At 43.5% G+C, this 27017-nt stretch overlaps 2 protein-coding genes across 4 annotated transcripts in view; one reads left to right on the forward strand and one right to left on the reverse strand.

The window, feature by feature from the left end:
• Nucleotides 1-1910: 1910 nt before the first annotated feature.
• Nucleotides 1911-26675, forward strand: HABP2 (hyaluronan binding protein 2). 3 transcript variants are annotated; one of them, XM_030488166.1, is made up of 14 exons: nt 1911-2035; nt 9996-10032; nt 15100-15228; nt 16348-16458; nt 17017-17133; nt 17494-17613; nt 18569-18740; nt 19627-19721; nt 19851-20088; nt 20954-21096; nt 21438-21572; nt 23108-23253; nt 24164-24364; nt 26079-26675. In XM_030488166.1, the coding sequence occupies exons 1-13, from the start codon at nt 1955-1957 to the stop codon at nt 24338-24340; spliced, it is 1701 nt and encodes a 566-aa protein (XP_030344026.1). In that variant the 5' UTR covers nt 1911-1954; the 3' UTR covers nt 24341-24364; nt 26079-26675. The 3 variants fall into 3 exon arrangements, with proteins under 3 accessions (XP_030344026.1, XP_030344029.1, XP_030344027.1); XM_030488169.1 differs by having other exon boundaries at nt 16351-16458; XM_030488167.1 differs by lacking the exon at nt 26079-26675 and adding an exon at nt 25494-25626.
• The window catches only part of NRAP (nebulin related anchoring protein), a 50336-nt gene continuing 49029 nt past the window's right edge, over nt 25711-27017 (reverse strand). Inside the window, exon 42 of the mRNA XM_030488170.1 lies at nt 25711-26138. Within this exon, the coding sequence (XP_030344030.1) occupies nt 26037-26138 (102 nt within the window). The 3' untranslated portion in view covers nt 25711-26036. The remainder of the gene's footprint in view (nt 26139-27017) is intronic.

Here is a 27017-nt window from a genome sequence, read left to right on the forward strand (position 1 = left end):
CAGGGTCTGACATGAAGACCTCTTTGCCGCATACGCAGGGGCAGAATGAAATGGATCCACAGAACATTCTCACTGGCCAAAATTCCTTTGGGTAAAAAGAGACCAGCAACCTTATTGCTTGTGTCTAATTATGTAGATTTATATGACACAAAAAGGTATGAGCTTTGTGCTACCCCTCTGCACGTGGCAAGATTTCACCCAGCAGTTCGAGAAGGTAAATTAAGTGTTAAACAGCACCCAGGGTAAGAGGGCAAGATGACTATGTGCCATGTAACACTTTTTACATATCATGAGCTGTGCACAAAGGCATATCTAAATAAAATGTATAGGAAATAGCATCACGCAAATATGATCTACATTTTTTTTCTTGATCAAAGAGGCTGAGGGAAAAAAATAATTAAAAAGTAAAAGCCTTATGCAATGAGATTTAAAAGAAAACTTTGGAGGCTGACAAGACGCATCTGGCACAACTTCAAAGTCCTTCAAAGTACATATAATCAATGTTTGTCAATAGCAGTTTTGCATCCTTTAATTTATCTTTCATGGATATAAAGCATGATGTTATTAGGATCCAGTCCATACCTTAATTCTGTTTGAGATTTGATGAATCAGGGCTCTATTAAAATTCAGTGCAAATCAGCTTACTCAAGGACACATTACATAAAGTCATGCGTTATCTAACTCCTTTTATCTTGCTGTCTTTTTAACTCGTTAAAGAATCTGGAATCTCTTACACTTGTATGTGTGGCCACCAACATACTAAATCTCAAACACATTTTGCTTGTAGGCACCTGCTTAAATTATGCACATGTGGCATAATTAGCATACCTAAATTCTTTGTGTATTTTGTGATGTATGAAATCTCCTTTACGATGTTCAGGCTCCAAAGTGTGAGCAATCATCAGAAGTAAGGTTCCCTGACATCCAAGTTTCAGCACTTGTCACAGAGTCTGTAATCAAGTCCTCACAGCTTATATTTTTCACAAGAAAATTGCATTTGGGATAGGAAATGACGAAACACTTCTGATTTCACTGTTTTCTTCCTCATTTTCAACATGTGGACACCCCACTTATCCTTTTTATTTACTGCAGGTTATTCAGGTCTTCCTGAACAGACAACCATATTCATTTTTTAACTGGTGTTGCTTAATATGCTTAACACTATCCTATTTAACTGTTTTATAACCACAGAGAGAACATATTGCTGTGGAGTTCCATGTGAATTTGGGTTGTGATGTGAGAACATTATTTCTATTGCCCTCCTTCTTCCTCCTTAGGCTCTAAACTATCTGGGAGAAAGAATATGTCTTTTCACTTGTTTTCATAACATATAGAACAAGGTCTGATCAGTGAAAGTTTGTCAGCATTTCTGCAACAAGGATTGTTTATTCTTGCAATAATATTGTGATCTTCTCAGTTGCTACTGTTGTTACAAATGCTTCAGCTTCTGGAGACTGAGAGTTATTCAAGAATTTCAGTTTTTATTGAATAGAGATTCCAGGTTCTCACATTTGCGAACAGATGCTTGAGATATGAACCTCAGTGTCTGAAATATAGAAAATAACAAAACCTATACTTTTTAAAAGCCTTATATTTTATAACTAGATCTCACTATTTATTTTTTTTTCAGGTAAAAAGAAGTTAGTCTAATTCATACTTCTTTTCAATCGACAATAATAGTCAAGAAATAACCCTATTACAAGTAAAATACTTCGGTTTATTGTTCATTTATACTATTCTCATCTTTGATACTTACTGATTTGAAACATTTACCAGCGGTTAATGCAGTGATTATCTGGTCAGGATGCACTTATTTGATCAGGGTAATCTGTTGAACATTAAACAATATTTGAAGCACGGTTAATTATTTGCACTGAATTAGCTCACCCTTGAATGATTGTGGTTTGTCTGAAAAAGACTTAGGCAAGAAGAAAAGGCTAATTTCAAGAAAGAAATGAGCATAAGGATGGTTAACAGTGCTCTGACCCTTCATGTTCTTCCACTGGTCGTTCTCTTAGGGAACACACATTTGTGCGTGAGTATGTTTCTGTATTACTTTTCTTGCTGTGTGCCAGCTCTGCTCCTTGCTGAGCCCTTCCTGAGAAGCTGGAGCATTTAGCCAAGTATCCGCATTTCAGGACACTGAGCTGCCCGAGTGAAGGCTGCATAGGAGAGAAGCCCCATGGTTTTTAGGAGCAGGTATCTACAGTGGCAAGGAATATCCTGTCCGGGTGCATTCGGTGGCCATCCCGCTCCCAGGGGTGTGCAGCAGGGAATGCGGTCACTTCCCCAGCCTTGGGCACCGAGAGATGCTCCAAACCACTGAGCTGCTCATCTTCGTGCTGAAGGGACTTGATATCAGATTGTACAGGTTGGGGTATGTGTTGGAAGTTTTGCAAGTTATTTTGTCCAAGGTAAAATTTATCACAGCCATAAGTTTTGGATGGTTGAATTGTCATTGCTACTGATATGGAAAAAAGGTTAATGGCAAAATACTCAACACAGCTAGAGATGGCCAGAGCCCTTTATATGCTTTCCCAAATCTATTCATCTCCTCTTTAAAGACGACTGAAAGAATGACTTGCAACAAAAGTGAAGTTAAAACTCAGTTTAAAAAATATTTCTTTTGTTTTTCTAAGCACTGCAATCAAGTAGATTTTTCTATGAAGGGATTTGAGGTTCTTTCAAACCTCTGTGATCTTAATGATGGTTTCTATGCATGCAGGTTTCTATTTACTGAAATGCAGTGCAAAATTTCAGATGTTGGCATGTTTAAGTTGAGTCCTTTGGGAAAAATATATAGTGAGGGAGTTTAATGTGTTATAAATCTTTTTGAAGAGCTCGGTGAATTTGTGATCAGTGATTTTCAAAACACAATAGGGTGCTTATTAATAATTTCATTAATTAATCAGCTCTATCTATCTTCTGACAGCAGTGGATATGGCACACTTGATCCACCAGTACATGTGGCCACTTACTGAGGGGATCACCTCTAGGTAGTTCAATGCCAGTTTTACAGACATTGTGGGAACCCAATCTAATATAAATAAGCTCCTAATGAGCTGGTTGTGTTAATTCACACTCGGTGAGGAAGATGTAGGTGCAGTCTTAGACAACACAAAGTCTTGCACAGATTTTTCCTAACTAGACCTAAGTGTTAGATTGATTCATTAGCTTTGATAATCTTAATCTGACTTTGCTCTAAATATTGCTGCGGAAAATGTAGCGTATATCTCCCCCCACCTCTGAAAATTCATTAACATTGCTAAAATGCAAAAGCAATTTTGCTGTCACTGAAAAGCAGCATGACAGAATATTCAGCAGGCTAGTTTTTAATAAAACATGTTTTTTCTTCATAATTAATATAACAAGGTTTTCTGGCTTAGCACTTGGCATGAATCCCAGAAAAAAAAAAAGGAAGGGAATGAGTCGCCATGACATGACCATTGCATGACAAACATGTTATAAGAGGACATTTTTGCCTTAATGGTTTGTTCCAAAGAAAAAGTTACCCTGACATAGTTTGAGTGAAAAAAGAACAGATTTGCACTTTGCTGAAACCATGGAAAACACCCTTAAAATCTTATTTCCATTATTTCCCACAACTATGTATCTTCATCATTGTCATTTTTATCTGAATCTGGTTTGGGGAGTTTTTATAAGTAAAACTTTTATTAACAAATGTTATTGGTGAAATATAGCAGAAGTCGAACACAGATTTATGTGATAGCTCCTATCAAGTCAGACAAAATAAAACAGGAAAGCACTTGGACATTCATGGATCTGGCAGGTCTGGAGTAGGACCCTAAGGCAAATATTTCTGTTTGATTCTTTCATGTTACCTGAAGAAAAAATAATTTCACCTGCATGCATCCAGACTATCTCCATAAAAGGCATAAAGCTGCATGATGGGTGCTAATGAGAACAAATTTTGGTCCTATATTTTATCATATTTGATGCAACCATACCAAAGATTGTCTTCAGAACATGACAGATCTTCTCAGGTTGGGTTGGGTTATTTTCTGCTTTTAATTACAATTCTGCTCAGTAAGATACTGTAGTAGAAGTGTGCCTGCCATAAGGTATTGTATTGTTCCTTATTTAGCCAAGAAGAAATCCAAAAAGCTCTGCTGCGGCAGATTGTGCAATTCAGCTTTGAATCTTCCCTTATTCAGACTTGTATTGAAGCAACTTTTCTGAAATACACACAGATTTAAGTGGCTTAAATGTTGTGCAGTTTTGGGCTAGAGAACTCTGCAATGGGACAAGACTGAGTTGAATCCCACAACACTCTGGTGATGGAGCTATTCATACACCCAGCTGCAGCTCCCATTTAACTATAAAGTGCTCCAGCATGTACTTCCAGGAAATAAAAAATCAGCTCTGGTTTTCTCCTTGTATCAGAGTTCCCTGCAAACTCGACACTCCTAGCAGCAGAGAGGAAGACGTGGAAGGGACAGAGTAGCAAAGTGGCTCTTCACTGAGTATTTTGGAACTTAAGAAAATTGATGTCTCCTAAGTTGTGATGGAGAGTGTTTTGAAGTCACTAGCCATGCCCAGTTCAACAACCAAGTGCACTTAGCAGTGGAAAGGGAAGGATTAATGTGTCACATTAAGGTCAAACAATTGCAAAGAAAACTTACTATCAGTACCTACCTCCTAACTGGCCCACAGCAGATAGAAACTCTTAGCAGTACAGGTCTTTCCTTGCCTCAGGTGCATGGAGACCAACATTCTAGGGTGCCCCAAAGTCTGCCCAGTGACATCTTTTTCTACCCACCAATGGATCTATTCCCATGGAAAGCTCCCACTCCTGCTCTCCTCACCCTCTCTCCAGTGCTGCACCACTCACACGAGGGCTTTATGCTGTGCTGTGTCACAGAGCGATCACTGCAAAGATTAGTGGATGCTGTCAAGCCTGTCTTGGTTTGTCGACCATCAGGTGTGATGCCCTTCTGCAGCGCTCGCCTAAATTTGCCTGATGCAGGAGGAAAGCAACAAAGCCTTAGGAGCGCCCCCAGCTAATTTTACACCACGCACTCAGAGAGGGAAACGTTCCTCACTGACCCCCGAAGGCAATCAGCTTATGCCCCGAAGCGTGCAGGTTGATATCCCCTGTAACTAAAAGGACTTAATGACTTTGCATAAGCTTTGAGTCTAGCAGTATAACCTGCATTCCCAGCACTGGCTGCAAAAGCGTTTGATAGCGCAGCTCACTTGTTAGTGTGACAAGCTGGCTCCTGCAGCCCCTGTGAAACAGATCTTGTAGTTTCCCCTTGCTGTGGCATCTGAGGCTGACCCCATTTTCCACCTGAGAGCACAAGCACACCTCATCCACCAGTGAGCAGCTTTAGAAACAGCCAGCTGCTACCAGGCCATCTCTCACGGTGCAAAGATTAGTTTGGAAACTTTGATCTCTTGGAAAACAGTAGCAGGTAACTCCTGTGCAGGGAACCAAGCTGGTTTCAGCAGCACCTCCAAGTGCTCTTGCTTTCTTTCTGGATCCCTGTGGTTTTTGTATCAGGTGCTACCATGAGAAAGGTTTGCAAGTAAATAATCAGCAAAATAAAGACGTTAGATGTAAACTTCTCTGGGTGCCCTGGGACCAATTGATAATGAATGTGTCACTCGCTCTGAGGCACATCTTGCAGTTCAGCGTGGAGGCAGGAGATGTCTTGCTAGCAGAGAGGTGAAGAGCTCAGAGGTTTTGGTGGAATCCTTTCAGAGAATGGTTTCCCAGGCTAAAAATACATCATGTGTTGCATGTGTGCTCCAGATGATAATATGCCCTCCTTTCATTATGCTGCAACCATGGCCTTGGCTGAGAAATACAATGTCATTGCTGGAAAAGCCACTTTCCCTTGAAGTTCAAAGACTGTCACTACCCAAGATGGTTGCAGGCAAAAATCTGGCTGATTGTAAGAGCATCAGAACTGTCGATTCCCTCCTCCTTTGGCGAGAAGCCCAGACAAAGGTTCCCACTGAGAGCTGTCAGCAGGATCAAGGGGTTCACTACGAAAAGGCAGTAGTTGTGTCTGCCCTCATGGCTCCTTCATGCCTTATGTCAGTTGCGGATGGAAGTTGATCAAATATCCATCCTCATCTTCCAGTTCATCCCTATCCCACCTCCTTCTCGGCTGGAAAGCTGTGGCTGCACAGAAGAACACATGAAAGGGGCAATACTTGTTTTTCTGCCATGGATGCCACTTGGTGGCAAGTTGCAGGAGAATTTGCACAGCTTAGTGCAATTAAGTGAATAGGCCAATTCCTACCAATGCAGTTTAATATTTGAACTCCTGTAGTGCTTTGTTGCGAACTGTGGGTATGTGTAGATGTAGTTTTCATCCTTGTTGCTAGTCTATCATGCCAGCTTGAGTAGCTGCACGGTTTTCTCTGGAATTACTTCTGGTTTGCACACTTGTAAATTCACAGACTAACCCTGGGTTTTTGCCTTTGTACTGCCTGTTTCTTCACCTGCTTTTGTGGTTTAATTATTCATTTTGATTGTAATAAGGGGTAGCAAATGTACCCGAGACTCAACAAACAGTTCAACTGCAGAATGCCCTTGGCAGCTGTAAATGATTTCCCTTGAATTTGGGGTCAACTCTTCCTGGCTTTATTCAGAAAGGATCACCAGAGATTAACTGGACATTTTTGTCTGAGAAAGAGCCACAGGATTCTGTCCTGAGACCAAGAAAGCTCATGGTGCTCACATTACTGTTTGAAATCTATTACATTTCATTAGTCTCTCTTTCTTATCGAATTGAAATGGAAAAATGGAGAGTATCATGTATCTGCAGTGTTTAACCTTGGTACAAAGCCCAGTTAGCAAAGTTTTCATGGTTCTTCAGAGAAGTGAAGTTTTAGTGAAGTGCTAATCATTATGATGATGACAATAGACAACAAAGGTCAGGTGAAATTAGGATATTTTGCATTTCAGCCATTTCTTCCACCACGTTTTTCTAAGAGCCCTATAAATGTAAACCAGCTCCACGCTCAGCAATGCACTGGTACCCATATCGAATGTCTCTCCCAGGTTTTTTCTCTCGTTTTCTGCACAGTTTCTTTTTTATGAGCCTAAAGTAATAAAATTTAAAATCACTCTCCGCAAATTCTTCCAGCTTCATCCCCCATCCCTGCGGACCTGCTACATACAGGATTCAGCGATTTTATTCCCTCTTGAGAGAGCACACAGAGTATCGGTGTCGAGCTGCAGCAAGGAGACTGTTTGGTGAAACCAGCCCCACAGTCTTAATTCCTTCTCCCAACCCCTTTTGTTTGAATCCTGCTCCTCGTTGGGCTCAGTGCTGCACCTCGTCGGAAGGACAAGATCCTCCTCTGCTGGCCATGAGTAAATACGGCACGGCAGGCAGGATGCCCTGCCTTCACTGCCCCTGCCTGCACCCCTTCTGCAGCCCCCAACTTGTGTCCCTCTCCTGCTTTCTGCATCTCATATCCTGAATCCCTTTATGGCAGGGAGGATAGGGTGAGCTCAAGCATGAAAGAGGGAAGGAAGCGAGCGCTTGTTGCTCCTCTACCGCGCTCCACCACGGAAACGGAGCCAAAAGGCTCTGGCTGTGTGCTGGCTAGCAGGGGTTCAATGCTTCAAAACCAGTATAGTCTGGTGAGTGGTCCAGTAGAGCTTGGAAGGGAGGAGAAAAGTCTTCACACCGAGAGGTCAGCTCTGCCTGGGGTTTTGTTCCTCTGCTGCTGAAGCATCTGACAGGCTCATGAGGGGGAAAAGCTCTAAGGACACCAGAGCTTTATGATAAAGATTGAGTTTAACTTCTGGACTCTCCATTCCAAGATCTTTGGTTCCCAGTAACATTTGTACTGTAGCAGTAGATAGAGGCTTTCATCCAAAAGCAGGAATCAAAACCCAGGGCTCAGCCACCCTCAACTATAAGCCACTGCCTGCTCTGAGGGATGTTACTGGAAACCTGCACATTTTCCAGGCAGCAGTTTGTTGCAAGAGGTTTGGGTATCTGCCCTTTCGCAGTCAGCTCTGCCCATGGAGGAGTGCTTGGGCACTGTGGGAGGGGTAGGTGGGTAACCTGGAAAAGAAAGTAGTGTAGCAAAGCGCTAGGTTTCTGATCTTTCCCCTTTCCTTGGTGTATGAGTAAAGCCTTGGGAAGGTGACAGTGTCATCTCTGCTCTACAGCTGGGGGAAACTGAGGCACAGAGGAGCAAGATGCAGCCACATCCTTCACCTCACTCCACCTGTGCTGAAACCCTCTAGCATCCCCATGACGTACCAAGGGCTGCCCCGAGTGCAGAGGCAACCTCACTGAAGTCAAACCCTTCTGTCCCCAGAAAACCTTTCCAACCCTATCAGCACAACAGGGCACTGCAGAGAGCTGGTGGGGGAGACGAAATGTTTCTTGCTTCATCCTGTTCCCATTACTGCTTCCTTGTTCTTTGTTTTGTCTACTTCTCCAACAGAAAGGAGCACCGTTGCAGGTCTGGTTTGGTCTGTGTATATGGATGAACACTACCACTAATTGTAAATGGAGCAATTAAACCTCTTCTTTATACAGGGTCTGGCAAAAGATCTGACAAACCCTGTTACCTGCACTTAAGAAACATATACACCAAGGGCAGAGCTTTTACAGCCTTCTCATTTACCATCATCTCCGCACTCATTCAGGAGGGCAATTGTGTGAGCGTGTGTGTCCTTCCAGCTGCAAAGGATTTAGTTATGGGCGTGTGTGGCTCACTTAAGTGCACCTGGAAAGGGGCTCTGCTGAGCGGTGCAGGGGACATCGCTCATTAAAGTCAGTGGGAAGGGGAGAGCTGGAGTGTCTGTTCTCCCTGGCTCAAACACAAGAGGGAAACAAACATGCCTGAAGCAAAATCTCATTTATGTATTCCAGGTAATATTCACAAACGTAAATTCCGAGCTTTTTAGGTCCTGTTTCTTACCTCGTTGCTTCTGAGTGACTTGTTCTTAGTCACAACCAGTGTTAGCTGAGAATGTCTTTCTTCTATATATCATTTCTATGTACAATGCACAATTAAACAGGGTAGATTTACAGTTAATTGCATCTGTGGCAATACGTAGGTGCATATAATAACTGTGTATGAGTGTGTGTGCATGTGTGTTGTCTTTATTACATGTGTTCAGTTGTTTGGAAATACATTCTCTTCTGACAAAACGTGAGGGATGAAGAATAGCAGCTCCGATTTTCCTTCTTTACACCTGCTGTTAGCACGTGTATTCTCGTCACCGGCAGGTAATCCTGTCCATAGCTGGGGTTTAGAGCAAGAGGGAAAGCAAGCTGCAATCGTCACGCAGGGGATGCATCCCAATGTGGAGTCAGCATGTCTCCTTTCAGACAAAACTCACTCACACTCTTCAAAGCCTGAGAGCTGTTTTCCTTCTTCTGTTCCCTTTTGTTGCTCGCCCTTGATCACGAGCCCAACAGGAAAGGCTGGAGCCCCACGTTGGAGGTCGGACACAAGGCATTTCCTTAGGGGAAGCGGCAGAACTGTTCTCCTCCATTCAAATGTTGTTGACAGCCTTCCAGCTCAGAGATCCAGATCCCCACTGGCTGCACCAAGTGCAGGATCCCAGGGCTGTGCTGCACTGCCTGACCTTTGCTCTGCCCTGTCTGAGCTTTGGCAGCCGGATGGAGCGTGGCCTCTGTGGGTATCACAGACACGTTAGACAAATAGTCAGTGCGTGGTCACTTCATGAGCAAAGAGGCAATTGGACTCATTCTGGGCAGGGTTTTCCCAAAGCACATCAGCCCAGCAGCTTGGGCAGGATGCTCAGAAAAGCCAGAGCTCCCATGCGGGTTGTTGGGAGCAGTGGGCATTTGAAGACGTTTTGCTAATCCTTTGAAAACCCAGCCCAATTAGCTCTGAAGTGGGTAATGACCTGATCTGGATGCCCAGCACTGGGGGCAAACAGAAACTTTGTGCTGTAAACCAAGCACTGTGCTGGCTTTTGTTTTTTGAGAAACTGACTCTTTGCCCTTTTCTATCTCATGCAGGTGGCCCATTTATTCTCCCTGGCTGACCTGCTGGATGGTAAGTGGTTTCGATTTCATTTTAACTTCTGCATAACAGACTGAGAGGCTCGTGACCTGGTCCTTCAAAGAGCCTTTGCTAGTGCCCAGTGCTGAATCATTAACTTAATGTACAGCTTTGCTGAGCTTAAAATAAGGCCTGTGATCAAGTACAAAGTGTATTTGACTTTAGATGAGTAATATGTTGAATAATATTCAGACCTCTGCATGTGCTCTGTGCTAGGCCAGGAGACAACGCTGCACCAGGTCCCACGCAGGAGCATGTCTGGAGCCCAAACCAGAGGTACAGCAGTAGTACCACTTTGCAGCTGATGTGGGGTACTCCTAGACTGTACCTGCAACTCACAGCTCTGTTCCAAGCCAGGACTTTTCCACCATTCATAGAATCATAGAATGGTTTGGGTTGAAAAGGACCTTCAGATCATCTAGTTCCAACCCCCTGCCATGAGCAGAGATGCCTCACACTAGACCATGTCGCCCAAGGCTCTGTCCAACCTGGCCTTGAACACTGCCAGGGATGGAGCATTCACCACTTCTTTGGGCAGCCTGTTCCAGTGCCTCCCCACCCTCACAGTAAAGAACTTCTTCCTTATATCTAACCTGAACTTCCCTGTCTAGTTTGAACCCATCACCCCTTGTCCTATCACTACAATCCTGTGGCTACATTCTGTGGCTTTGGGGATCCATGGTAGGTCATGGTGCTGGGCTGCAAAGCTCGCATAAGCGAAGAATCTAGCTGTGCATGAAAACTGAAGGTCAAATAAATGAAGGCTAACTTTCCCTTGCAGCATACAACTAACTGTGGAACTTATTTCCACGATGTTTTGTACAAAGTGCATGAAGGTTCAAAAAGTGTTTACAAGCTCAGGCAAGTAAAAAAATCGTTAAGGGCTATGTAGCATTAAGATGTTGATAAGAGTAAAGCTGTGATGAATGTTGTGTGTGGATGTGGAGATTGTGTAAGGTTTGTACATCCTTTCACAGCCTACTTGGTCCACATAGAAGATTATGGTTTTATCGATGAGGTTAGTATTGTTGCAGGTAAGTCCTGCTTCTCCTTTTCTTGGTTTCAGTGGCTCTGAGGTCTGAGTTTATAATTTATAGCTAATAAAGTATTACATTAATATACTCATTTTCTTGACAAAATTACATTGCATTAATATACTCATTTTCTACTGTCCTGTTCATTCCAGTGGCATTTTCGCTTCCAGGTCAGACCTGCAAGTCCAGCAGCCTTGTAGCTCATGCAGCACTGCTGCTTTCCCCAAATCAATGTTGCGCTTCCAACAGGATGTGTGTGGAACGTAAATTTCCAAATTCTTTGTGCACCTGAGCTCAGCATTTGGCTTCTGCAAGTATTTGGCTAGAGAGTTGTGCACTTGGCTTCAGGCTTTACTCACAGGCCTTGTGCAAACTGGTTGATTTGCCTTTTGATGATGGAGTATCCCTTTCACAGTTTCTTAATTCATTCCCTCCCTTTTGCTTTATGGTCCTTACCTCTGTCCCTCCACTGCCCCTGCCCCTCTTCCATTCTCCATTCCATTCTTCCATTCTTCCCTCTGCAAGTCCTCACTCCTTCAGCCATCATCATCCACCTTTGCCCAGCTCCTGACCCTCTGAGGAAAAGGTGCTGCAAAACTACTTCTAAGTAACAGCCACAAAACTATGTGAAAGGCTTTGTTGTTAGCTGGTCTCACTTCTTTCACAACTTCCTTCTGAAGCTGCAGATACTACCAGCCACAGCCTGTGTGGAAGGGAGGATATATGTGAGGTCTCGTCTCTGCAGAAGTAAATGGGAGACATCTCGTTATTTAAAAAACAGTCAGGATTTCAGCCCCATAAAAATAACCCTTCATTATTCTCAGAGCTGGAGACAAAAAGTATTTAGAAAGGTGGTAGGAAAACTCATCCTGCTTAAATTAGGCCACATTTCAGTCAATCCCTAGAGGTTCAGAGAGCTCGAATAAACGCCGGGTACTTTCTGGTGCTCTTGATGTGTGTTGGCAATAGGCTTTAACTTTGCACATCACTCATCTTGACATCTGCAGTGCAACAAAGTTACCTCGCAATTCAGGTCACTTGATGGCATCCTAATGCATCACTTTCTCACTCGGAACATTAGTCATGACTTGATCCAGCGAAGGTTTTGAAAACAGTGTGACTGCCAGCATTGGGATATCTGTTCTCTCTGAAACAGAGAGCCCATGTAAGCTAATGAACAAGGGGATATTGATCAGAAATCCATTGCTTGATCGACAGCTCTTGGCAAAGTGAAAAACTGCAGATGAAAGCTTGAGCAGTTTAAAAGATCACCCAGACCTCAAAGCTGATTTGAAGCTTTAAAAGTCAATCTCTGTCTATCAATTATGGGGGGATTTTTTTGTACTACACAGAGGAAAGTTATTCTTTGAAAATTTGCATGCAGGATGTCTAATTTAATTTCATGTAATAGTCACATTTCAGTGACAAATGTCAGATCACTGCTTTTTTAAAGTATGTTAAGGTTTTCCAGCACTTACAAAGAGTGAACAATCTGATTTAGTAATACGTTTAAATCAAATCAAAGTGTATCAGACTTTGTGCATTAATTATGTGCTCAGATACAAAAAAGTGTTGTTTTTCCTTTACTAAACCTATAGCTTGTTATGAATAATTAAGAAAAAAATGGAATGGGAGCACTTCTTAAATAAGAGATGTGGAAGCCAAATAGTTATTTAGTGTCGAAGCAATGATAAATAAGAAGACATCTTTTAGTTTGATGTCATGTACCCAAGTCAGGGTTTTCTGTTCTTTGTTTTTCACTGCTTCATGCAGCTGGGGAGGACACGGAGTAGCTGAGAGATGGGAAACATCACTCATGTGACCCGTAGAAGCAATGCCTGTTTCACGGTTCCATAAGGAGGGATGGGAGAAGTAGGTGATTCCTCAGATCAAGCTGCACTCTCACATTACCTTGGCTGGTCTGCCAGCCAGGCAGCTCAGATTCCTGGCTCCTGCTACTCATATGGGGAAACCAGGGTACCCAAAAGGGTTTGCTGGTATTTTCCAAGCCCTTTCTGCATGCACCTTTAACTGCACAGCTTGGTCATAACATTTCTTGTAATGGTAACTGCCAGTCCATGAAGGGGTGGTTCAGTCTCCTCAGCCTCAATCCTGGCCACCCAAAAGTGCCCTCCTCAAGGGCTGATGGGTACCCAACTGGCCTCAGGTGTGCACTGGCCTGTCCCAGAACTGCCTGGGGGTCATGTCCCTGCCAGTGCAAATGGGGTTTTTTGCTCCTCCATCTTGCAGAGCTGCCAGAAGCGGATGTCCTACAAAACATGAATTGCATCTTGGCCAACTTGGGATTTACCATAGACATGTACTTAAAATAGCCCATAATGGGCCAACAAGTAATTTCATAGGTGTTGCTAATAAATGATTAATTATTAACATTAAAATATTGCTAAGATATGATGCAATGTAACAAACCGAAGTGACAGTCTTCTGGTTTCTTAACACCATATTTACACTGAGGAGTTGGTTGAAAAATCATAGTAGATGCTTCTACAATGGCTTAGCTATTTGAGCTCATTTGGAGCACTGGTTTTTCCTCTGTCAACTCAAGAGAGTCCTCACCAGCCTCTGTAAATCATGCTGGGCGTGTTTGCAGTCTGCTTTTGGCAGTAGTAACTCCCCTGTTCATCCTTCATAACTTTTAGCAGGTATATTTTCCTATTAAAAGGGCTCCCCCATCCCTCAGAATACTTCTTTAAAGCATCTGTGGAATAAAAGCCAATGTTCCCCACTGAGATTTTGAAAATAAACAGGGGAAACAAAATCAGACTCCTTCAGACAATCCCCTCAAACTCAAGTCCTCTTGCAAAGTCTCCTCTCTGACACAGTGAGCTTGCAGGCTGCATTTCAGGCAAAACCTTCCTTTTGTTTTCCTTTCTTAACTACATCACATTAAATTTAATTTTGTTCACTGTAGACAATGTCCTTATCTTCCAGCGAGATCCTTCTGTTCCTCAGCAAGGCACACACTTCTGCAACACTTGCACATTGTCGACACTCAGCTCCTGTGGAAATAATGAGCTGAGGAAACGGAGTCTTGACTTAACATAGCAATAAATGAGGTGAAACTTTCCTCCTTTTTTTTTTTTTTTTTTTTTTTGGTGAAAGTTGGCATGTAGGAAAAAAAGAATAAAAAAAAAAAAGACAGTTCTATTTTAATATGAAGTATAAAACATCCATTGTACAAAAGTGGAATTTCTTTCCTTTTTTTTTTTTTTTTTTTCCAGAAGCAAAGAAAGAATAAAGATAAAGGCTGCAAGGGAATGAATGAGGAGAGAAAACTAAGATAATGCAGTTGATAATCTGTTCAAGGCAGAGCATTATCCATGGGGCCATCGTTCCAGCCCTAGGGGAGAGCTTTTTAAAATGCCTCTGTACAGAGCTTAGCTTTGCTCATTACCATAGCTTGTCTTTGAAACACCGGCGTGGCTTCCCCCGGCAGCAGCCATACCTGTGCAAGGAGCTGCTGGCCCACTTTAATCATCCAAACCCCCCCAAAACACGGGCTGGCAAAGCAGCATGTCCTGCCAGTGCCTGGCTCCCAGGAGGATGCTGGCTGCCGGCTTGGCTGAGGCAAGGATGGGCTTCTCAGCATGAGTCTGCTGCACTGGGCCCTTGCTCCTCCTCAGAAGGGGCTTTGTGTACAGGGAGCTACATAGGTTTGCAGGTGCCTTGGGCCCTTGCTCCCCTCTAATTTCCCTCAAAATGGGCTTCTGTGTCCCCACACGCAGCAGGTACCTGCACGCCGATGAGGGTCTTGCCTCATGCTCTAGCAGCGGTGATGCTGGTGATCAAAGTAGCTGGACAAAGGAAAACCCTTCTTCTTGTAGGAATCTAAATCTCCTTTTCTCACTGTGCTGGTAGCAGCCATCAGCATCTTCCCTGGCCATGAGGGCAGAGCTGGGGCCAGCAGTGCTCAGGGGTGGCTGTTTCATACCTCTTTCATACCTTATTTCCTTCTATCAGTCTTAATTCCTCTGTTCTTCCACCCTCTTCTCACCCCATCCTGCAGACGAGGCTGATGGCTATGAGTACGATGATGAGTACCTGGAACCAGAGCAGGACCTCTTCAACCAGCAGCAGCACTCGGAGGACCCTGACTGGTTTGAGGCATATTTTGACTACAGCAATACTAGAAAAGGTACCTCTGAGGGGTGGGCAGGGAGCGGTACAATTCCAGCCCTGCGCTTGCAGCGGGAGTGTGGCAGGCCTCGGTTGCCAGCCTGCTCTCGAAATGCCTGCATCAAAGGGATGAGTTAGGAGGATCGTTTGCTGTGTTCTCCTTTGTATGTCTCTTGTAAGGAGCCTGTGTTTTATCTCTGGGTTTCACAGGATGGATTCTGATCATGCAGAACATTTCTGATTGCTACTACAAAAAAAAGCATTGGCTTATTTGTCTATAGACACTGTAAGATGTAATTGCTGTTTTCATGGGATGTATGTTCTGTATTTATGATGGGAACCAAATGTAGAGCAAGTTTCTTTTTTTTCTTCTTCTTTTTTTCTTTTCTTAGTTGCAGGGTTTTCTCTTTTATTTTCTTTTTCTGTGTTGCCGAACTTCAGGAGAGCAGGAAAGGATCCTTGAGATTCCTCAGGGAACACAAAAGGAGAGACAGGGGAGTTGGCTGTAACATAGCCAGGGTTATCCCCTGGTACAAAGAGAGCAGAGCTGATATGTGGCTGTCCCCAGTACCAATGCTCCTGACAGCCTGGAACAGAGAGGTTGAACACAGTTCTAAGGAGCAGCACTCAAGAGCCCCTCATAAGGTGCCTGCTCCCTTGAAGCAACAGACACCCAGGGGTATTACAGAGCATCATGGTGGTGAATGGCTTTTCCAGGGAAGATTTAGTGCCACCTGACAGCCAGGGCAATGACAAACGCAGATACCTCCACACCAACTGCATGAAAGCAGATGCCCAGCGCCAGCTCTGGTTCTTCAGGCATCTGTTTCTTCTGCTGCTGTAGAGGCAAATCTGTCCCTGGGCAAAGAAGGGACTTGCCCCATTACAGCTCCATCACAGACATAGAGAAGGAAACTAGGGAGATCCAGACCCGGACCCAAAGGGCTGTTACAACTTACAGTAACCTCTGCAACAAGTCATAGGTGCTCCTGTGGCTGCATAAGCATAGTATGTGTTAACACGATCTGCTGTGCCTAGGGAGGCAGCCTTCTGCAGTCAGAAAACACAAGAAGAGAAAGCAGGTGATGGAGGCGGAGCAGCTGGAAGTAAAACTAAAAGGTCTTCATCCTTCCCCCAGCAAACCCATGCTCCTCCAACCCCTGCAAGAACAACGGTAGGTGTGAAAACAGAGGAAGCAGATTCAGCTGTCTCTGTCCCAAGCCGTACGCTGGGAACACGTGCGAGAGAGGTAAGTGCTCCTTTACTAGCTTACACTCCTGATTTTGGCACCTAACGTTATTGTTACAGTTCTGCCAATGGGAGCAAACACAAGGCTTTATAAACCCACTGTTTGCTGGGCTGAGGGTTTTGACAGCCCAGCCCAGTCATGTTCCTATGTCTCACACTTAGCTCCCTGTCCAGACCATGGTCTGTCTAGAGCAGTATCCAGTAAAATAGACTTTAGGTGTGCAGAAAGTTCTACTCTCTCTCCTGCAAGGTAGGCAGTGAGGAGCTGCTTGTTAATCACAAAATCATAGAATGGTTTGGGTTGGAAAGGACCTTCAGATCATCTAGTTCCAACGCCCTGCCATGGGCAGGGACGCCTCACACTAGACCATGTCGCCCAAGGCTCTGTCCAACCTGGCCTTGAACACTGCCAGGGATGGAGCATTTACCACTTCTTTGGGCCTCCAGATTCTTTCCCTTTGCTACTGAGAACATGCAGGGAAATCTCAAGCCCACACGGGCCCAGCTCTTGTGCACACACAAATGCTGATGAAGTACCTCACATCTCTGTTTTCCACAGTGGAAGACATGTGTCTGGAGAAGAGATGCCACAGAGGAGACTGCCTGCTTACATTGACTCCACCTTATTTTCAGTGCAGCTGCGATCACCCCTACAAGAAACCTGACTGTCAGCAAGGTGGGCACTCAGCAGGGCACCGAGTGAATTGTGGTGGGGGCAGCATGGGGATGTCACCCCACCACAGCTGGTCTGTGGTGGAGATCACACACAGCCCACCGCAGAGTGTGGCCCTTGTCATCCAGCCGGAGTCTGCTACAGGTCCCGTCCGTGGGGCTGGTCAGTGATGAGTGATGCTTGATGCACAGGGGAGTGGTTCAGTCACTGGTAAACCCCTGGTGAGAAGTGTTTTAAGGAGTTCATAAGAACTCAAAGCCAACAGGCTAAGTGGGAGCTCTCCCCAGTTTCCATCAGGCATGTGGGTGGCTGTACGGCGTTGGGCAGGGTGACACTCCTGTTCTGTGTCTTCCTTGTTGACAGCATCTTCACCGTGCAGGCCAAACCCTTGCAAAAATGGAGGTCTCTGCATTCAGCACAGAGGCAGATCGAGGTTCACCTGCGAGTGCCCGGCACCTTTCAGAGGGAGGTTCTGCGAGATCGGTATGTCATAGCGCCGCGGCACAGTGCAGGGGTGAAGCCTCCAGACAGCCAAGGGCTGGCTTCACCCTGCAGCCAGAATAACTGATGCCATCACTGACTACCCCCAGGCACTCACCTCCTTCGGGAGAGTGTTGGAGGAAGAGGCTGGCTTCTGCAGCCACCATTGGCAAAGCGAATCAAAGCAGTTCCTGTACTGATGCGTGTTTCAGCAAGGTCCCACTGGTATATGATGAGTGAGCACACATTTCCCAGAGGTGGCATACATCCCATAGGGAAGGAACGTCATGCTTTCCTTAAATACTCAAAAGCTGATGTAGTGAAGATTCATGCCCAGTTGCCTGTGACTCCCCAGGCTGAGGGGACAGCCACTAATATGTGGATGGGTGGCCAAGGGCACCGCAGCCTGCATGAAGAACCTTTTGCCTCTGTACCGTGGGCACCACAGCCCACACATGTTTCCAAGGAGAAGGATTTGTTTTTTCTCTTTTAAAAGTCGATTGTGCTTCAAACTCCATGTACATGCCTCACATTGCAGGTGACTTTTTCCTCCACCTCACTTGCAGGTCAGGTTCATAACCCACAACTTTCCTTTTGGGACATCCACTGCCCTAGCATGGTAGCAGCTATGTGCTCACTTCTGTCTAATCCTGCTGATATCATTTCTTGCCATGCAAAGAGATTCTGCTTTGGCATTAAGACACCTCTTAGCTGCTAGATCTTTACCATGCAAAGAGGGTTCAGGCATTTGAAGTCAATTAAGCTTCAAGATGATCAGATAATTGTATGTTAGTCTTATTTCTGGCCTATGTAGGGTAAGGGATATCATTACATGAGCCAGTAGGACCTTCCGATCCTCCATAAAATAAACATAGGGCAAGGAAGGGAAGAAAGAGGGACTGCTTCAGGCAAGGAACAATACAAAAGCAATTTTAATATCAGCATTGTCTTCCTACAGGACTGGATGACTGTTATGAAGAGGACTCCGTTAGTTATAGAGGAAGAGTGAACCAAGCAGTGAATGGCAAGACGTGCCTGCACTGGAATTCCCACCTTCTCTTGGACCACTCTATTAATGCCTTTATGGAGGATGCTGCTTCTTATGGCATCGGTGAACATAACTTCTGCAGGTAATATTTTGAAGAAGCACCTGAGAGGTCTGTATCAAAGAGAGCACTGTCGTGATTTAATCCCAGCTGGCAACACAGCCCCAAAGAGCTGCTCGCTTATCCCCCCAGCAGGATAAGGGAGAGAGTCAGGAGAGTAAAAGAGAAAATGTATGGGTTGAGATAAAGACAGTTTAATAGGAAAAGCAAAAGCCATGCATGCACGCAGAGCTAAACATGGAATTCATTAACTGCTTCCCATTGCAGGCAGGTGTTCAGCCATCTTCAGGAAAACAGGGCTCCATCACACATTACAGGTACTTGGAAAGACAAACACCATCACTCCCAATGTCCCTCTTTTCCTTCTTCCTCCAGGTTTACATGCTGAGCACCTTGACTCTGTGTAAGCACTGCTCAGCAGTGATGAAAACATCTCTGTGCTATCAATACTGTTTTATCACAAATCCAATGCACAGCCCCATACCAGCTACTATGGAGAACATGAACTCTACCCCAGCCAAAACCAGCACAGGCACTGAGGACAAACTGCTCACTTGGCAAACTGATAGTGTTAACATCTCACATCTTTCAAGACAATGCCAGTCTACAAAACACCAGGATGTTAGAGGTGCATTCCCTAAGTCACTGTACTGATCTGAGGCTTCCAGAAGCAGCTCACATTTCCCTGAATCAGTTCCCCATTTTTCTTAGGGTTAAGATAGGGACAGTAAAATGGCAGAAGCCCCACTCTCTTAGGCATCTTTGTCAAATCTTATGAAAGAGTATTTTTGGAAGTCTGGCTCTCATATAGGAATACAAGGCTGCTCCCCTAAGCATCCTCAGCTCCTTCCCTGGTTTCATGGAGAATTCCCCATTCCTGCTGGCTGATGGTCTGAACCGTTCCCTTCAGGAATCCCGATGAGGATGAAAAACCCTGGTGCTACATCAGAAAAAATCACAAAGTGGAATGGGACTTCTGTGACGTTTCACTCTGCTCAGGAACAGGTAAAGAATTAGAAGTGAACTGTTTGGCAGTAGTGTGCATGGTCCAGAGCAGCAGGTGACTCCCTGTTACTTAACTATTCCAGTTGATATTACCTCTGCATTACATATCTGCTGTCTCTTCCAATGCAGCTGAAGTGACCCCACAGTCAACAGACAGCCCAATAGACCCAAATGAAATGTTCAAAACATGTGGACAACCAGAAATTCCAAGGATGGTCCAGAGGATCTATGGTGGGACTAAGACTACAGCTGGAAAACATCCCTGGATAGCATCTCTGCAGATGAAGTCTTCACCTAGGGGTGAACATTTCTGTGGTGGAGTGCTGATCAAAGCATGCTGGGTTCTTACTGCTGGGCACTGTGTAGGGTAGGTGCATGTCCTGTGCCTAGGATAGATAAATGTATACAAATTAGGATGGTTATTAAAGACAGTTTGGAATTCAAATTATTTGCATTGTAAATGGTTGATGAGAATCAAATTGAAAGGAAAATGTATATGTGAAAAAATGAACACAGCTGAAAATATATATATCCACTTGAAAATGGTCCTTGCTAGAATAACAAATAAAACTTATCCCCCACTGAACTAGAATGAGCTTAAAGAGTTGTGTGAGAGATAAAAAGGAGGAAAGTAACCCAATTTCACAAGGTATAAAAGAAAGACTCTAAGAAAACTTCAGGGGATATTGGAATACTATAAGCAACATCACATACTGCATCGTAATTAAGATCTCCAGAACAGCCCAAATATGCATTTTGCTTTCAGTTGTTTATGTGCCAGATCGCTTAGAATATGACATTCCTTCAGCGTTTTTGTTGAATACATTGGAAACCACCACACTGGAAACTCGTAAATTACAATCTGGAGATCATTCCAGATGATTTTAAGTATGTCCAGACTGCATACATGCAATTGTGCTCTCCTCGCTCCATGAGCAGCCACTCATTATCACATCCACAGTCATAAACTGTGTGTCCACTGCTACTCTGCCCTAAAATGCAAAGAAAACCGTGTCCATGCAGCTTTAAATCACTTTGTTTCATGATTGCAACGTGTTAAGAGCACATGTATTGTACAATGCCACCACTTCCCTGACTAAGCCTCCTTCTCTTAGGAAATCTATCCACGCTCTACAACAGGAAGCAATATCTTGACTTCCAGATACTAAAGGTGCATGTTATCACCACCACTGATAGATCATGACTGAATGTGATTTATTTTCCTTTTTCAGACGATCAGCAAAAAATCTCCAAGTAGCCCTTGGGAAGCAAGATCTCAAGAAGAGAGAGCCTCAAGAGCAAATATTTGATGTGGAGAAGATCATCAAACATTACAACTACAGGGAGAAGAATGATGTCCCACACAATGATATTGGTAAATCCCTTTTATCGAATATTCACAGGGCTCATCTCCAACCTCAGTGGTTCAAAGTGCCTCTCCCCAACTAATATCAATGTGAAATTCCCACTGAGACTATATCCTGGAAATAATTAGGCCAAACTGTGGCTTAGACCCATTTGAATCTTTGGGATGTGAATCTTGGTGGGCAGGCAGAAGTGGGAGGAGCAAAACAACAGGGATAGGTCCAGCATGGAGCAGAAATGGCATGTCAGGTGTATGCATCTTTGCCTGGGCTTGTGTCACAGCCCATTAATGATGGTTTGGGATTAAAATTAGCTACAAATACTTTTTGTTGTTGTTTATCTTCTCTCCAGCACTACTTAAGCTGAAGCCAGTTGATGGTCACTGTGCAGTGGAGACGATGTATGTGAAAACAGCGTGCCTGCCTTACATCCGCTTTCCCGATGGGACTGACTGCTTTGTTTCGGGATGGGGCACCACAGAGAAAGGTATCTGTGGGCACTTCCACAGCAAGGTGGGCTGGCACTTTCAGTAGCAATCGCCAGACCCGAATGTGGATCTAGACACTTAGTGAAACCAAGACATGGAATTCATGTCTTAGGACATGATGAATTAGATGGATTTATTCATCTTAGGATAGCTAAACCCTGCCATGGAAATCACTCATTAGCAGAGATCTCCAACTGCTAAGACCAACCAAACCTTTCAGAGCTCTGCAAAAATCCTTCACGCGGTGTTTTTTGCTTGCCACCTGACACACCATGTCATGGTTTCATCTGAAGCCAGCAATAGAAGCAAGAAGGTACCAAGAGAGAGGCTATTGTGTATAGAGTTTGTGTGTTTCAAGACAGGACTAAGAAAGATGGGAACTTTCACATGGTTTTCCAGCCCATTGGGTCAGCAAAAGCTTTTCAGCATCTGGATCTTCAGATGTGCTGAAAAATAAGGAAAAAGAAGAAAAAATCCAAAGCTTTTCAAATTCAACCAGCTCTATCCCAAACCTTTCTTGCCCGTGGTAAATCCTAAGGGGAGAAATTACTATGCTTAAAAAAAAGATAATGGCAATTTTCTGAAAAATGCATTTTCTCATGTTCTGATTGATGTGTTGCTGTAAAGCAGCAGAAGGAAAATGTGTCACTGAGGCTGCAGTAGGTGTCCTAGTGCTTTGTGACTGATACAGCCTGATACGATACATAGGACCAAATTCTCCCTTCTGATGTAGCTCTCATTGAAGTCCACAAGAGACAAGCGTGTTCATTTGATCAGAATGCACCAACAGAATTTAATGGACATTTTTGAAAAGTTCCAAATAAAAAGTCTCTCTTAAAAAGGGTACAGGGAATTTTATTTTTTTTCTTTCCCCAACAAAGAGTCTCAGGTACCCTGTACATGTTCAAACTAGATGGCTCCTTCTTTGAGCAGAGCTATTATTAGCATTGCAGGAAATCACTGCAGAAATGGAATATTTCCCGAAACTCAAGCAGAACCAAACTTATAAACCACCCTTAATTATCTACAGATGTAGTGCTTTGAAACCCTGGCTATTGCCTTTAGATGTCAAGTTATGTCTTTAGATTCACTGTAATTAATCATTGCCCTTAAATATTGCATGATTTTCAGTTTTCATCTGTTTCATTAACCCGCATGTTAAAACATCTAATGGCAGCAGGCTGAGAAGCGCTGAGCTGCCCGAAGTCCCACTGGGACCCGTGGGAGCTGCAGAAAACCAGCACCTCTGAAAAGCAGGATTACATTAGTAGAGCTGATGGGAGCCAAATTCTGAATACCTGACTTTGCTTTTCCTCAGGCAGTAACTCAGTGTCCTGAGCAAAGTTTCCAGGCTCCAGCTCTAACCCTTACCATTTCAGACAGATACGTCTTTCCTTCCCAGGCTAGCACATGCATCCCCCCCGCTCTTCCCCCTTCCCATCCCAACGGCAAGCAAGCTCAGATTTTGAACAAAGACAACATGTAACAGGGTTGGGAGGAAGGTGACTCCATTTTTTTGGTGCACATCCCATAGATGACTTATCCCGTCAGCTGTTAGATGCCAACGTCAAGCTGATTTCGCAGAGGACATGCAATGCACCCAGAGCATATGATCAGAGACTGGATGAAAGCATGTTTTGTGCAGGAAACCTTCAGAGACCCAGAGCTGATTCTTGTCAGGTCTGTTGCTTTCTCTGTATTTGAACATTAATTTTTTGCGTAAATAGTCAGGCTGTGCACAGTAATAGCTTTGGCAGGGTGCTGCATATGTATCTGTTTCTCCCATCAGCATATTTCAACAGCCATCGTCTTTCTTCAGAACAGTTTGAGATGTAAATCCTTAGAGCTAATGTTGTCACTGTCAGCCACAGGCAGATCTATGAAAGTTAGAGACTAGCTTGGAAAGTTTGGCTTCTAAGGCAGTTTGTCATAATAACCTGAAAACTTGCCTTTTTCTCTCCATTTTATTATGGCCTCTGCCATGAGCACCAATTCTAATCTGATTTTCACTATCATGGCTAAGACTTGCAGGGAAAGTCAGGATTGATAGTTCTTCTCATTACAACTGGTGTAAATGTGAAGCAAGTTCGTATTTATACAGTTGAAACCATCTACGGTTGAAACCATTGATAGGGAAGAGTTTGAACAGCACTTCCCAAGGTACAAACTACCACTGTAAGCATACTTTGCAATAGAAATCACCAATTAAAACAATGAGACCAACCAGCTCAGGATAAAGTAATTTTGAGGGGTGTGGGAGAGACCAAGTATTTTCATTTAGGCCACAGATCACATCTTTATCTTTCTGAGCTTAGGCTCTTGAATGCCTGGCACTTTCATGCCTGGGAAATTTCATGTGACCTTGTCATACGTATGTCACAGACTTGAACAAACAAGAACTTACATCCAAAAAGTCTGGTATCATTTGACCTGGTTCCAGAACTGCAAGCCTACTCAGGCTTTGAGCAGCATCTGGTGGTACATCTGATAGGGAAAAAGCATCATTACAGCTTCAAAGTCTTACAATGATATTCTTATTTTGGTTAACATTTTCCTTCAGGTTTTGAACATGTATGTTCTTTCTCACCAGGGAGACTCTGGAGGCCCACTAACTTGTGTAGAAGATGGCTTCTACTACGTATATGGCCTTGTGAGCTGGGGTGATGGCTGCGGGTTAAAAAACAAGCCAGGAGTTTATACCCAGGTGACAAGATTTCTCAGTTGGATTAAATCCACGATTCAGACTGAGTCCAGCTCACTTCATTAGGAGACAGCTTTGGAATGACGAATGGTAAGCTTAAGACATTTACTTATTTTCATTGTTTCCCCAAAATGCCTCCTCTTTGACCAAAATGCTATTGATATTTTCTCACGGCCAACAAGGGGCATCCCTCAGCACCATCTGGAAAACAACCTTAGAACATTTGTTAGAATGCCAGTTTTTCTGTTGGGGGCTTTGAAATAAGCCCACATTTCATAGCAACACAGAGCAGAAAGTAAAGCAACTCCAGTTCCTCCCCAAATCAATCAGAGCTGTGGTTGCCAGTGTTTCCAGTTCTGCTCTTTAAGCCTTGAAAAGTCTGCAGGCTCAGCTGCTGCCAGACATTCCCTCTTCCCTTCATGCACCTCCTGTCCAAGGTGTGTTTTTTCTGCACTCGTCAGACCCCAACACCTCAAAGCTATAGGTGTGTGCTCCTAACGCCAGTACCATTTTTCACATGCTTTAACATCATCGTGTGCCTATGTCTGCAAGACTTCAGCCATTGGAATTATCTGAGAGAGCATCAGGTGGAAGAATTATATGTAAAAGCATTTCTGTAGGGCAAATAACCACAAATTCCATCAGTGATTCAGTCCAGATTGAAAAGAAAAATAAATCAATATTAGGATTATCCACTCTATTCCTGATTAGAGGATCATTACTTAATATGCTACAGATCTACAGCAGTGTATGTGTGCTTAACTTCAAACACAGTGAGACCTAGGGGGTATTAAATCGCATTTAAAGATATGGGTATAAAGCTATTGGATAATTCTTGGGCTTTCGTGAGTTTTGCAAGTCAAATGGTGTCATTTTTGCCCAATGGTTCTGCACAGAAATTTGAAAAACAGAGGATTAGTATTAAGTCTGTTAACCTGATCTAGTTGAAGATGTCCCTGCTCATTGCAGGGGGGGTTGGACGAGATGACCTTTGAAGGTCCCTTCCAACCCAAACCATTCTATGATTCTATAATTCTAAATCAGGATATAAAGAATAGACACATTTGTGAAGAGTCAATTCCATAAAATAGTAATGTCCTTTTCATCTGAATTCTGAAATAGGGTTTACAACCTGCACATAGCAGCTCCCTAATCTATCAATAGCTACCGCTGTGGTGAGAATTTCTAATGAACTCATTCTGAGTTTTTGCTTCGGAAGATTTGAAAAAGACTGAAGAACTAATTGTGACCTGAATACATCCTGTTAATCAAGAACAAATTCTCTGATGTCCACAAAGGCCTGCCCTTGGTTAGTCAATAATCACTTTGCTTCCACTGGCTTTTGTCTTGTTTACCTGAATTTTGTATTCTCTTAGGTCAACGGTGCCAATAATCCAGGAACATAAAAATCTCCAATTATTACAAGTATGGAATAAGGTTCATCTGATTTATTCATTACAAATTATTTTATATTTTACCAATCAGGTTAATTCATCTGTAGTACAAAGCTGAGCCTGCCAGTCACCTAGTATTAATTTCATTTACAGCTTTAAATAAATATCAGATTCTGTAATACATACAGTGATAAATCACCAAGTATCCACGCAAAAATAAAATGCTCAGTTATGAATTGCAATGTTCAGGTTGCTTTTTAAAACAAGAAGTTTTTAGACACCATTTATTGTGCTTCCCAGAAAACTAGAAAAACTACAGGATTTGCAGGACAAGATAAGAATCTATTTGTGTTATGTCATGTTTCTGTTTACTTCTGATACAGCTGCATTCTTCTTCTCTTGAACTGCAGAATTTCTGAAGCATCAGGGTTGACTGTGGCCTGCTGAGATCCTTCTGTCTCCAGTTGGTCCTGTAAAATGAAACCCAAGTGAATTATGAGGACAGCCAGTGGACAGCAGAAAGCTTTAGCTATTATTCCATTTAAATATTTGCATATTAAAAATTAGCAAAACTGGAAAAACAAATGAGCAAAATCTAAATCACTGCTCTGCACTGAGCAAACCTCTACAGCGGAGAAGTGCACAAAACAGAGGCGTTCATGGAAGTTAAATACTATACATCTCAAAGGACTGAATGTCCTCAAGTCCTAATTTCTCATTTGAGCTCTAAATAAAGAGCAAACCAGCAAACACCTGAGCTCCAGGTGGGCTGCACACCTGTAGATTTCCCTGGGATGATCAGATCATTATCATACCTAGGGCTTAAGAAGATATTGCCTAGAGTGCCCACTGCTTGCATTAGTCAACCATAGGAGTAATTTATTTCCTGAGTAACTTTTCAGATGGGAAAGTAAATCGTGGATATGTCATGTTTCTCTTGGCCTGGATTACTGTTTGATTTGTTGCCAAAGTTAAAACTTAAATGAAATGAGTATTTACAGTGCTGATATTCTCTTTTATTGTTACTTAATGCTTCCTAACTGCAGGGGCTACAGGGTCCCTGTATGGACTTCTCTCTTGTGCTGGGATACTGCTTATTGGGAGTTATCCCTGTGGAAGTAGAGAGAAGGAAAACCTGGAAGATCCTGGCTTGTAATTTCTTGCATCTTGAGCTGGACAGACATGGAGGAGGCTGGAGCACTCCCCCTTTGCAGAGAGCCTCCCACAGTACTGGGGAGCCTCCCACAGATCTACAGCCATACAGCACATATTATGCTCTTAGGAGTCTACACTGAGCCTGTCAATACAGTTGCCAGTGGAGATTACATGTCAAAATGTAATTACACAGC

The sequence above is a fragment of the Strigops habroptila genome, chromosome 5 (genome assembly GCF_004027225.2).
Source record: "Strigops habroptila isolate Jane chromosome 5, bStrHab1.2.pri, whole genome shotgun sequence".
Taxonomy (NCBI): domain Eukaryota; kingdom Metazoa; phylum Chordata; class Aves; order Psittaciformes; family Psittacidae; genus Strigops; species Strigops habroptila.

What these genes read in the sequence shown, in the direction of transcription:
- HABP2 (XM_030488166.1), top strand. Translation starts at nt 1,955, where the DNA reads ATGAGCATAAGGATGGTTAACAGTGCTCTGACCCTTCATGTTCTTCCA. An exon ending in GAAACCTGACTGTCAGCAAG is followed by an intron (nt 17,134 to 17,493) that starts GTGGGCACTCAG and finishes CCTTGTTGACAG; the next exon opens with CATCTTCACCGTGCAGGCCA. An exon ending in ATGGGGCACCACAGAGAAAG is followed by an intron (nt 21,573 to 23,107) that starts GTATCTGTGGGC and finishes CACATCCCATAG; the next exon opens with ATGACTTATCCCGTCAGCTG.